General features: G+C 36.3%; 2 protein-coding genes across 2 annotated transcripts in view; one reads left to right on the top strand and one right to left on the bottom strand.

The window, feature by feature from the left end:
- LOC125031189 overlaps nt 1-1,437 on the bottom strand; it is a 6,451-nt gene extending 5,014 nt beyond the window's left edge. The window contains exons 1-4 of the mRNA XM_047621797.1: nt 1,241-1,437; nt 538-749; nt 134-385; nt 1-28 (exon numbers count right to left, since the gene is read on the bottom strand). The exon at nt 1-28 is cut by the window's left edge and continues 134 nt beyond it. Of these exons, the coding sequence (XP_047477753.1) occupies nt 1-28; nt 134-385; nt 538-749; nt 1,241-1,280 (532 nt within the window). The 5' untranslated portion in view covers nt 1,281-1,437. The remainder of the gene's footprint in view (nt 29-133; nt 386-537; nt 750-1,240) is intronic.
- Nucleotides 1,438-4,147: 2,710 nt separating this feature from the next.
- The window catches only part of LOC125031210 (rh5-interacting protein-like), an 8,389-nt gene continuing 36 nt past the window's right edge, over nt 4,148-12,500 (top strand). The window contains exons 1-8 of the mRNA XM_047621830.1: nt 4,148-4,546; nt 6,593-6,733; nt 9,707-9,820; nt 9,982-10,090; nt 10,598-10,671; nt 10,884-10,974; nt 11,437-11,577; nt 11,931-12,500. The exon at nt 11,931-12,500 is cut by the window's right edge and continues 36 nt beyond it. Coding sequence (XP_047477786.1) covers nt 4,462-4,546; nt 6,593-6,733; nt 9,707-9,820; nt 9,982-10,090; nt 10,598-10,671; nt 10,884-10,974; nt 11,437-11,577; nt 11,931-12,015 — 840 coding nt within the window. The 5' untranslated portion in view covers nt 4,148-4,461 and the 3' untranslated portion in view covers nt 12,016-12,500. The remainder of the gene's footprint in view (nt 4,547-6,592; nt 6,734-9,706; nt 9,821-9,981; nt 10,091-10,597; nt 10,672-10,883; nt 10,975-11,436; nt 11,578-11,930) is intronic.

Raw genomic sequence — 12,500 nt, 5'->3', positions numbered from 1 at the left:
ACCAGCCTCCGGACTTTCCAGGTCCGTTCTGTGGTGATTGTTAAATGCACAGGTTCAGACTCACTCAGTAAGACAATACGCAGAAGAGAACAATAAACGTCATTTCAAACGGAGTTGACTTAAGTTTACGTACATCATGCTCCTTCGTGTTGAGATCGAAGGCGACGAAGATGGTGGTAAAGTTTTGCCTGAAAGCGCCTGACCATTTGACGTTGTGCATGAAGAGCCTCGCCGTCTCAAGGAGGGCTGCAATTCCGGCGCCGTTGTTGAAGAGGGGTCCAGGGCTCTCGCGCGTGTTCGTGTCGTAGTTGGCTCCTACGACCACTATGGCGCTGGGCTTGTTGTTGGTGGCCTGAGCCACTCCGATGATGTTGACGCCCTCAACCTGCAGGTATGAAATTTTCATAGTTTAGAAGCGCATGATATAATTAACTCGCAATAACTTTAGATATCTAAGTATGATTATACCAATTATGCGACATGACGTAGTCGAGCGCACATGTTTTGTGAGAATCATCAAATTTTATGCCAACTCACACTCTGGTCGTCCTCAATTGTCCAGATTGTCGAATTGAAGGTCTGCTTCTGTACTCTGAGCCCATAGTAACTAAACTCTTTTTCGATGTAGTCTCGAGCTTTAACCCAACTGTCTTCATGATTGTTACCCGGGAAGCGATACTCGGAGAAGTGCTGCAGTTTCTCAACGATTTTCACATCCATATCAATATCTGCGGCCACCAAACTAACGCCTGGAAAAAGGGATCATTTACTACATGACGCTGTGGCAAAGCCTTCATCACGGCTTAGATGTCCTAGACTGCCACGCCCTCAATCCGCGGCGATATGACTGTGATTCGATAACAAGCCATTCTTCCTGTCTAAAGACTCTCACTTTGCCTTTTTGCCAAACCTTCATTTATCCTTATAAGATGTTAGAACCACATGATTTTGGTAGATGAACAAGCAGCTAATGTCATTCCTTATCCCAAGACAAGAAATACCTGTGGGACTACTATTCAGTTACATCATCAGTATTCTCTGTGTCTCGGTACTGTACTCTTTTAACTGCAATTCTAGGAAACTGATTTTACACATCTGAAAGTCTTCTGGCCTGAATATGATACTTTTCTCTCCCCACAAAATAAGTAGTTTTATCAGTGAACAGAGGAATTTTGTCTCCAACCGAAATCTGAGATAAGAATCCCCAAGGAAGAACCTGCCGGCTTCCTCATCCACTTACCCAAGAAGGACGCCAACAGTCCTAGTACTAGTCTTCTCATCGCGGCCCCGGTTCTTCAGGTTCTCCTGGTGTAAATGAAGGTGTCTTCCGTTTTTCTCACACTAATAGTTAAAGCTGGACGGAGGTTGAGAAGTAGACAAGAGTACCCCACGCACTGCCGCCTGGGTTACAGAGGTCGGACTGACTCAGCTGGAGGTGCTGTTCCCCGTTTCTCATGCCTTATCAGTGCGCTGGTCTTCTCAAACGCATTACGTAAGGTGTGATTTTGTCATAAAGTTGTGTCATAGGTGAGAAAAGTAAATGTTTACATATTTGTATAGTATATTCTACCTGTGTATGATTCTTAGGCTATTGGAAAAAATATTCGTAAAGCTATCCGAAAAAAAGATGGACATTATACGGCATAGCACCTCCTTTGTGCTGCATCACCTTTTTATCAGAAGTTTCCTTGTGTGTGATTGGCTAATGTCACTGGAAGAACTTCATGAAATAATTTCCTCATAACTTCTCCCTTTTTAAATTCTTCCCACGCAACGGCCAGGAATTAACGGACTTTTTCTTCATTTCAACTTTTTTTTCTAATTATTTCATAGTCAATGGCTCTTTTATTTTCGAACTTTGTTATATATGAAACAGTGCCTGAAAAAGGGAATGTGTGAGATTTTAAAATCTTTCTTGCCCAATAAATGTTCAAATGTGATTTATTGTAGAACACCCTGAAGATAAGTAGGATAAAGAGGACATTGTGATAATGTGAATAGATAAGATGAGATAAGAACTCTACCTGACCTCTTCCTCAACCGGGTATCAGAGAATCTCAATACAAATTTATTTCCATACATCATGGACATGGACGCACGCACTCACAATGTATGTTTATGTATATGTGAGTGTGTGTGTGTGTGCGTGGGTATGTGTGTGCGTGTATGCGTGTCACTATTCTGCCAGCACCTTTTGGTAGGACAGATACACTCATCGATATCAGGGCGTCGTTGTGTGGGTGTATACTTGCGTTCTTTGGAAGTGAGTAATCAATAATCAGTAATACAAATGAATAATTAATGAATATATATATATTCATTTATTTATTCATATATCACACACACACACATACACATAAACACACACACACACACACACACACATATATAGATAGATAGATAGATAGATAGATGTGATATATATAATATATATATGTATATATATGTATATATGTGTGTGTGTGTTTGTGTCTTAGAATTACATTACATATATAATTTTATATAATTATATATATATCATTCTAATTTACATACATACATAATAATGTAAGTTGAAGAACCCGTCTCCATGCAACATTGCATCATTTAACTACAAAATGATATGCATACTCATAGGTCTGCTTTCTTAACGAGATTACTTGCCTGCTTACCTTGCTTGGACTTTTTCTAAATACCTAAACCATGCCTGTTTTTTACATCTCGGTTTTATTCTTTTAGCATTTTAACAATAACTTATAAGTCCTCTGCTTGTTTTTAAGTATCCAAACCAGGTATTTTATTGGTATTATAAATGAGACCAGCGGAGTACCACACGAAAAAAAATGGCCATACAGATTTGCGTTTCGCGAAACAATCGCGATGGTGTTTTTGCACATACTGTGTCTGTACGAAGGAAAATAAATCGTCTGCTCCGAGACACCGACGTGCTTCTTTTCCCTCCCAACCCAAGGAACTTTACAGTGCCACCACAACCGTTACAGATTCATACTTAGAAGATGAGTAGTTGGCTGCTCATTTTATCCATATATGTACTTCACACTGTGTGCCTGTTTTTAAACGCTTCAAGAGTCTCCGTCAGTAATAATGAATTACACATTACACTGCTGCACTCTTAATATATTAAACATGGGAATATCTATTGCAAGAATAGCATGAGTATACTTCTCACACTAACATTCATACATACATACATTTATAAATACACACACACATACCAGTACACATATATATATATAGATAGATAGATAGATGTGCATGTATATATATACACATAGATGTGTATATAGACATATATATACATATACATATACGTATACATATACATACACATACACACACATATACATATTCATGCATACATATATATGCACACACACACACACACACACACACACACACACACACACACACACACACACACACACACACACACACACACACGCATATATATGTATATATGAATATATTTATCTATTTACATCTCCCCCCCCCCACACATATATATATATATATATATATATATATATATATATATATATATGTATGCATATATCAAAGATACGCTAGTAGATATGATGGCAGGTTGAGAATCACCAACAATTTTACCACACCAACTACTCCCCTGGGGAAGGATCATGATCAACCACCCCAATATTAAGACCCAGTCAACTACATAATGTCAACATGGCGACAAGTAGTTCGTTAAATACTGCATCGTTAATGGCACGAATGTGCAATATAATATATGTTATATTATGTATATTATATATACATATATATATATATATTTATTTATCTATTTATTTGTAATTCACACCCACACACATACGTACTCTTACTCGCCCATACTCGCTTTGTCGCCTTCCATCCGCATTCATATCATTCTAACAAATATCCGCTTCCGCTTTTGGTATCAAGCTGATATCCGAAATCAGTCGGAAAGATAATGAAGTGTTATACAAGCAACAGTAATAAAATTGTCGTAAATAAATGAATTTAATAGGTCATGCTTGAACGTTTTTATTTTATTTTTTTATCTTTATCTGTTGTTGTTTTGTAAATTTATGTTTGTTTGTTTGATTGTGTGTGCGTCTTTTTGTTTGTTGGTTTGTTTGTGTGTGTGTGTGTGTGTGTTTGTATGTGTGTGTGTGTGTGTGTGTGTTTGTCTTTGTGTGTGTGTGTGTGAATGTGCTGTTTGTGTGTGTATGTACGTATGCGTGTCCGTCCTTCCTACGTGTCTACATTACCGTCGCTCAGTCTGAAAGAATTCCAAATACATCTATAAGTTTATACAGGGAAGCACTGATAATTTTCCACTCTTTTTATACACCAGACTCTACTTGTGAAACATCGTGTTATCAGTATGTGGCGAATTCTGTGTAAGATTTTATCTGTAGGTTAACGGAAAATTCTCAGTTGAATCCAAGACGACATTCAGAACACAACTTATTTCAATTTCAAATGCATTGGGGACAGACTTTGTTGAATATGCAACTGATAGTTCTGAAAACACTTTTTGTTACCATATTATTTGTGAATCCAACAGGTAAGGTCTGAATCATATATGAATATGAGTGTGTGTATGTGCGCATGAATTTGTATGTACATATACATATATGTGAACACACACACACACACACACACACACACACACACACGCACACACACACACACACATATATATATATATATATATATATATACATATATATATGCATATGTATATACATATATATGTATATGTATACTTATATATATATTACACACACACACACACACATACATATATATATATATTTTTTTTAAATTGATACACATGTTTGGCACACAGCGTTATTTGGAAGATTGTTCCACGTTTCAATACTTCTGTTTGGGGAACTGAACTTTTTGCCGAGTCCTCTCGTCCTTCTTGTATTCAAAATCTTAAAGTCATCTTTGTCTAACTTCACTCTTCCTGTAATATAGTTGAATATCATTATTGTCACCTCTTTTTCTTCTTTCTTCCAAAGTTGTAAGACCTATTTTCTGTAGTCTTTCTTCGTAACTCATATCTCTTAGTGTAGATGCCCATCTTGTGGCTGCTCTTTGAACTCTTTCTAGTTTATCTATATCTTTTTAAGTGTGGACTCCATACTACTGAACTATACTCAAGACTAGGTCTTATGATGGGTGTAATGACCTTCTTTGCCATGTCTTCGTCCACATACACTTGTGGTGATATCGTAGTCTCTCCTGATATATTGTTATATCATGTTCTTCCCTGAAAATCGAGTTTCTGGTGTACTTTTCTTTCTTTCTCATACAGTAAATACTATTGATATGTGTACTTTGCAAAATACATTATCTTTTATGTTTAGCTGACAATTGTTTTTTTATTTGCATTTTTGTTATGCTGCCAAATATACTTGTACGTCCTCAATCCAATGTAAATAACTCATCTCAGGAAATGTATTAACTTAAAACATTGATATTAAATCCTTATAAATATATTTCCTCTCAACCTCAGCTGACGATAAATCTTAACGGATCAATCACTGTTGATATACAATGTGGCTACTCTGAAGACAGCACGGCCTTTATTTTACTCATTAATCAGAGAACCACTTTTGGCCATTTCTTGCTCCAGTTTTGAATCTTGATACAAATGTTTCTACTCCTTGTTCATAGACTTAGAATATGGCATGTTAAGGTTCTCTTCGTTCAGGAGGGTATCCCAGTTTATGTCATCAAAGAAATCTTTAGGCTTCTATAATTACCTCTCTTGTAATTGTACTTTCCTATTCTTTTCTTACTTACAATGAGTTTTCCCTGTAGCAGGCAGTATTTCAACTTAATTACTACATGATCACTTTTTCCTAGAGAAGGGCAGTACTCCATATCCTTAATGCCATCTTTATGCTTTGCAATTATTAGGTCAACCATAGACAGTCTGTCTAGCTCTCTTATCCTGGTACGATCTATTACATTCGGAAGAGACAAAATTCATTTATGACTTTTAGTAATTTTGCATTCCACGAATCTGCAATTTTTGTTTGGAGGGGGTTGTTTGATTGGTGGTAGTTGTCAGTGATAAACGTTGAACCTACGAAACCGTACAGGGTGCTCCCCTGGCGTCGAGCGTAGACGACGTCAATGGCGGTGACGGTCCTCCTCTTGGCGTGCTTGGCGTAGGTGACGGCGTCACGGATCACGAACTGTGTATACCGTGTACATAACCACCATCTGTGTATGGCATTAGCCACAGACCGCGTGGCTGCTTGCCACGTGGCTCGAAGTCCAGTAAAGAACCAGCGCGGACTTAAAATGACGAGTTCATCTGACCTTGTTTAGATTCGCAGACGTTCCTCAGCACCCGCGGGCTCAGGTCATTCTCACCAGCCTTCCGTCCCCACAGGGCTGGTCGGCGCCGCGACCTCCGCACTCGGCACTTACCCAAGACTCGTCTCGTGTGTTACTATCACTTGTTGTACTCTTCAGAAATAAAGTCAGTCGTCGTACCCTGCATAACCAATGTAAAAGGCGTCCTCTATATACCCTTCTCCACTGTGTGTGTGTAAGAAATAACTATCTCATACAAATTTATGTTTTTCAGAACCTGCCATTGGCCAGAAATGCTCAAGGAACGACAGCTGTTCACGCCTCTCGGAGGAGTGTGTCGAGGGATCGTGTATTTGCAAGGAAAATGCGGTTTTAATGTTAGACCGGTACTCTCTTGTTCCTAAGTGTTTACTGTGTAAGTATTGTAAACTTGATATGGTATTGAATCCACTCTTTCTTCCTGAATCAGCCTACTGGGAATATATAGGATACACATAGTCGCATGAGGTTCCGAGAGAGTGTTTAGAGGGTTCAGGTTTTATCCTTAACATTCAGTATCCAAGAGGGAAATGGGATTCAGTTTTCATCATGTGTATATATATATATATATATATATATATATATATATGTATATATATATATATACATACATACACACACACACACACACACATATATATATATATATATATATATATATATATATATATATGCGCTTAATATTTATCGGAGGATGGAGTTATGCTCTTCAAATTGACGTCAGATATATGGAAAGAAGATTATAGAAAACGCAAATAACAATAGTAAGCGGATGAATAAAAATTCCACACCCTTTCGTGTTTATATACACACACGCATACAGGTGGGTGTATGTATAAACAATTACTTAAAGCACGCAAGTACCCCTTGAAGTCAGTCAATTTGCTACTTTTCTATTACATTATGACTGAATAAGGAAATAGATATATTTTCTGCTTCGTTAAAACACATAAAGGTATAAAGGGTATGATTATATTTTTCTAATATCTGCATCCAATGTAAATTCCTTCCCTAATGTATTTGTAGATTTTGTCTTGTGACTTGTAATAATATATCATTGCGTTTGCCTTTTAATTCTATGTTTTGTTTGTTTATTTATTTTTCTAAAGTAAAAAACAAGGGATATACATCAATCTTCAGCTGCTCTCTATGACAAATGGTAACTTTGCTATAAATGTTTGAAAATAGCAGCACAGATGGTTGACTGCCACTCGAAGAAGGCGAAGAAGGCAAAGGAGGAGGAGGAGGAGGAAGAGAAGATGGAGGAGGAGGAGGAGGGGGAGGAAGGAGGAAAGGAGGAGATAAAGAAAATAGGAAGAAGAAGAGGAGGAAAGAGGAACAGGATGGAGAGGAAGATTAGAAGGTGGAGGAGGAAGACGAAGACGAGGAAGAGGGGGAGGAGGAAGAGGTGGAGGAAACGGAAGAGGAGGAGGAGGAGAAATAGAAGGATGGGGAGGGGGAGGAGGAGGAGGAAGAGGAAAAGAAGGAGGAGGAGGAAGAAGAGGTAGAGGAAAAGGAAGAGGAGGAGAAGGAGGAGGAATAGGTAGAGGAAAAGGAAGAGGAGGAGGAGGAGGAGGAGAAAGAGAAGGATGGGGAGGAGGAGGAAGGCGAAGAATGGGGAGGAGGAGGAAGAACGAGGAAGAGGAAATGAAGAAAAAAAGAAGGGGAAGGAGGAAGAAGAGGAGGAGATGAAAGAGAAAAAGTTCAGGTAGGAGGAGGAGGAGCAGCAGCTAAAGGAGAAGAGGAAGATGATAATGATGATGAAAATGAAACGGTAAATAATAAAGAAGAAGACGAAGATGAAAAAAAAATGAAACAGAAGCACACGAGCCATTTCTTAGATCTACAGAGCTTTGCACAGTACCTCAGGTTAAGAACTAAAATATCGATACATACGTAACGACCTATATAACTCATACCTTAAAAAACAAAAACTAAGAATAGGTATAGAGCAGAAACAAACATCCGTAGATCTACATTTTCCCTTCTTTCTTCATGTATCGTTGGAACAGTGTGATATACAGGAATGTGGAGTGAAACACATAATCATATCTTGATGCTAATCAATCTATGAAAAACTTAACTGATAAGCTTTAACTTCATCAGTGAATCCTTTGACGCCATATGATCCCTGAATCGTGTTATTTCAAGGTACCATATTGCTGTACATTTGCAGCTTTTTGCCCATTAGCTAATCTCTCGTTTGCTTCCCAGACAGGAAACACGCACACAAACACACAAACACACACACACACACACACACACCACACACACACACACAAACACACACACACACACACACACACACACACACACACACACACACACACACACACACACACACACACACATACACACACACACACACACAGACACACACACACACATGTATATATACATATATTTATTTATTCATTATTCCGATATGCGGATGAACGTATTTCATGTATAATATGACAAAATATTTGTTTGCTTGTGACAGTTCGTGTGTGTTTTTGTATGCGTGTGTGACTGTGTGTGGCTGTGTGTTTATGTCAGCGTGTTTACGTATCTGCGTGTATGTGTTATTTCTTTAAAGATGACTATGGTTATCAGTATGGCCGTTATCTCTCTGAGTACCACTAGGAACTCTTGTATTGTACAAAAAGTGAACAATGCCTCTCGCTACAGGTCGAAAATCAGATTGTAATGAAAATAATGATGATAATGATGATATCAGCATTATTATCATTGCTGTTGTTTTTATAATTATCATTATTATTATTATTATTATTATTATTATTATTATTATTATTAACATTATTATTATTACTATCATTGTTATTGTTATTGTTGTTATTATTATTATCATTATTATTTTATTGATACAATTATTATCATCATTATCTTATTGATACCATTATTATCATTATCGGTATTATGATTATTATGATTATTATGATTATTATGATTATTATTATTATAGTGATCATCATCATTATTATGATGATCATCAATTATCATCATCCATCATCATCAATTATTGTTATTATCATTATTATTACTTTCATTATTGTTATTATCATTATTATTATCATTATTGTTATTTTCATTATTGTTATTATCATTATTATTAATATTATGTTAAAAGTATTATATTATTGTTATTATCATTATTATTATAGTTATTACTCTTATTATTATAAAGCATTCATTACTATCATTATAATCATGATTTTTGTTGTCATAATTATCATTATCAACACTATTGATATCATTCTCTCATTATCATTATTAATGTCATCATCATGATGAATATTCGTTGTTATCATAATTTTCAGTCACTTGTAATTCTTATATTTATTCTCAGCTTCATCAAAACCTTGCGAAACTGACAACTGTCCAGAAAATAGTAAATGTTCTGACGATAAAACTTGCAAATGTGATTATGGATATCTCAACGTTGACGGAAAATGTCAAAAAGGTAAGAAGAATTTTTTTTTTTTTTTTTTTTTGGAGATACTGCTATATAAAAAAAAAAAATGTGTGTGCGTGTTTGCGCGCGCGAGTGCATGTGTGTTTGTATGCGCATTTGTGCATCTCTGTGTGCGTATATAAATAATTCAACTTATATTATTCCCACAGGAAAATTTCAAGAAATCCTCGAGCCTTGCTTTGTCGAGAACGGGGAGATTTTCTCGTGTAATTTCTATAAACGCAGCCTGTGCATGTCAGGAAAATGCGTTTGCTTTGAGTACGTTCATCATGTTGGTAAAGGCATATTTTACTCATGAGAGGTTATCCAATCGTATATCTTTTGAGGTTAGTGTAATGTGTATAATAGTGTAGGTTTTAATACTACTTTACGGTCATTCTATTACAGCCAACATATTCTCTCTCTCTTACACACACACACACACACACACACACATGTGTGTGTGTTTGTATGTGTGCATCTCTATACATACATATTCATATATATGTATATAACACACACACACACACACACACACACACACACACACACACACACATATATATATATATATATATATATATATGTGTGTGTGTGTGTGTGTGTGTGTGTGAGTGTGTGTGTATGCGTGTGTGTGTGTGTGTATATATGTGTGTGTATGAATGTATATATGTGTGTGTGTGTGTGTACATACATATGTGTATGCATATACAAGCACACACGCCAACACGCACACACACACACACACATATTTATAATGTTCTTTTTATCATATATTACTTTCAGTGCGTTCTTCTTAGATAAAACCAGTGGTACGTGCAAACCCCAGGCTGAATTCCTTAAGGCTAATAATCTTACAGGTATGCGTTTCGTTTTGTGCAAAGTGGCGCAACTGCTTTAAGGTTGCAAATCCATAAGTTATGTTAAGGATCAAGTTAAATATCATTAGCTGTTATTTTCCCATATGTAGATGATTATAGTAATTTTATTTTCTTTCTTGTTTTACTGATATCTATATATATATTGTGATTGGGGGTATATACTAAAAAGGATAACATATTTTTCTTCGCAGAATATCGTGTCATGCCTGGTAACTACTGCAAGAATGACTCAGATTGCATTGAAGGATTATCTTGCGTAGATTTTGAGTGTGCTTGCCCAGGGTAATTACTGAGACAGAAATATTTTAATCCGTATAACTCTGAATTGTTATTGGTTCAAAGGAAAAGGCTGGTAAAGATCACTGTTGATAGTATTTATAATCACAATAAGATTATAGTTCCTTCCAGGTTTAGAGAGCAGTTATTAATCTCATATCATACATACGATATATATATATACATACATACATATATATATATATAAACACGCACGCACGCACGCACACACACACACACACACACGCACACACACACACACACACACACACACACACACACACACAGATATGTATATGTATGTATATACACACACACATATATGTGCGCACACTCACACACACACACACACACACACACACACACACACACACACACACACAGATATATATATGTATGCATATATACACACACACATATGTACACGTAGTTTTCTTAAATGCTTTTTATTTTCTAATTCGTATACAGGTCCTGTAAATACAAGGAGGAAAAGTCACTCTGCGACTGTGGTGCCGTTAGAATTCCCTATGACCCTATAATCCTTGGCATTATCCTTGGCTTAGTGATCCTAGAGTTTTGGAGGCGAATGATCAGAAGGACTATAAATAGGTATGAGTGTGAGTACTTTGTAGTACTATTATAAAAAAAAAGATTGTAAATGTTTAAACGACTATGCGACCGAGTTTTTAATCTTCTTTCTTGAGGTTCTTGTTCTTGTTATGATAAACTGTAATTATAAATTATGGTAATAATGATAATAACAATAATAGTGATAATGATAAGATGATATCCACGAAAAAAGAGGATAAAGAAGTTTGTGATAAAGATGATAATCTTGATAGTAGAATTTGTATTAGTAACAGGAATGACAGTGGATACAAGTAATTTATGAACTTTGGTAAAAAAAAAAAAAAAAAAAATCATATTTTCATGTATATCTTTATCTATTCATTTACTTGCAGACACAAGACAAGTGTTATACGAGCTGCACTTGCTAGACGGAAAACGACCACCGACCCTATGGAATTAAACCCACTTCAAACCTAGATAATATTCGCTAGAGACTAATATAATCTTTACTAGCGTCTTAACCCTCTTCTGTTCAAATAGATAAATTTTGGGATTAGCTACAGAACATCAGTGTTGTGTAAGGAAAGGTACTGCGTCGATAAATTTCGTGATTTGATTCAGTACACGTGTGATGTAAGTAAATGTAATATGTCAGTAAACAAATAAAACAACAAACACTTTACCGGACATCCTCGTTCCAAATCCTACCCGATCCAACTGTCATCGCAAGTACAAAGCAAGTACAAAGACACCAAACCATTGCCTAAGTAATGTTTCCTTTGTGTACGTGCCTTGTCAACACGAGGATCCAAAAGAGACCACTTTAATAAGACACCATAACTTTGCTTTATGTACTCCCCGTACCATCCTTGGGCACAAATGCTGGCAACGGTTTCGGTGACATTGTGAAACTGACTATGTAGATTATAGTGTACTGTATGCAATATGCAATATTATTTATG

Source organism: Penaeus chinensis, chromosome 2 (genome assembly GCF_019202785.1).
Source record: "Penaeus chinensis breed Huanghai No. 1 chromosome 2, ASM1920278v2, whole genome shotgun sequence".
Taxonomy (NCBI): Eukaryota; Metazoa; Arthropoda; class Malacostraca; order Decapoda; family Penaeidae; genus Penaeus; species Penaeus chinensis.
Note: the sequence above shows the minus strand (reverse complement) of the source record. Positions and strands in the feature narration are given on the sequence as shown.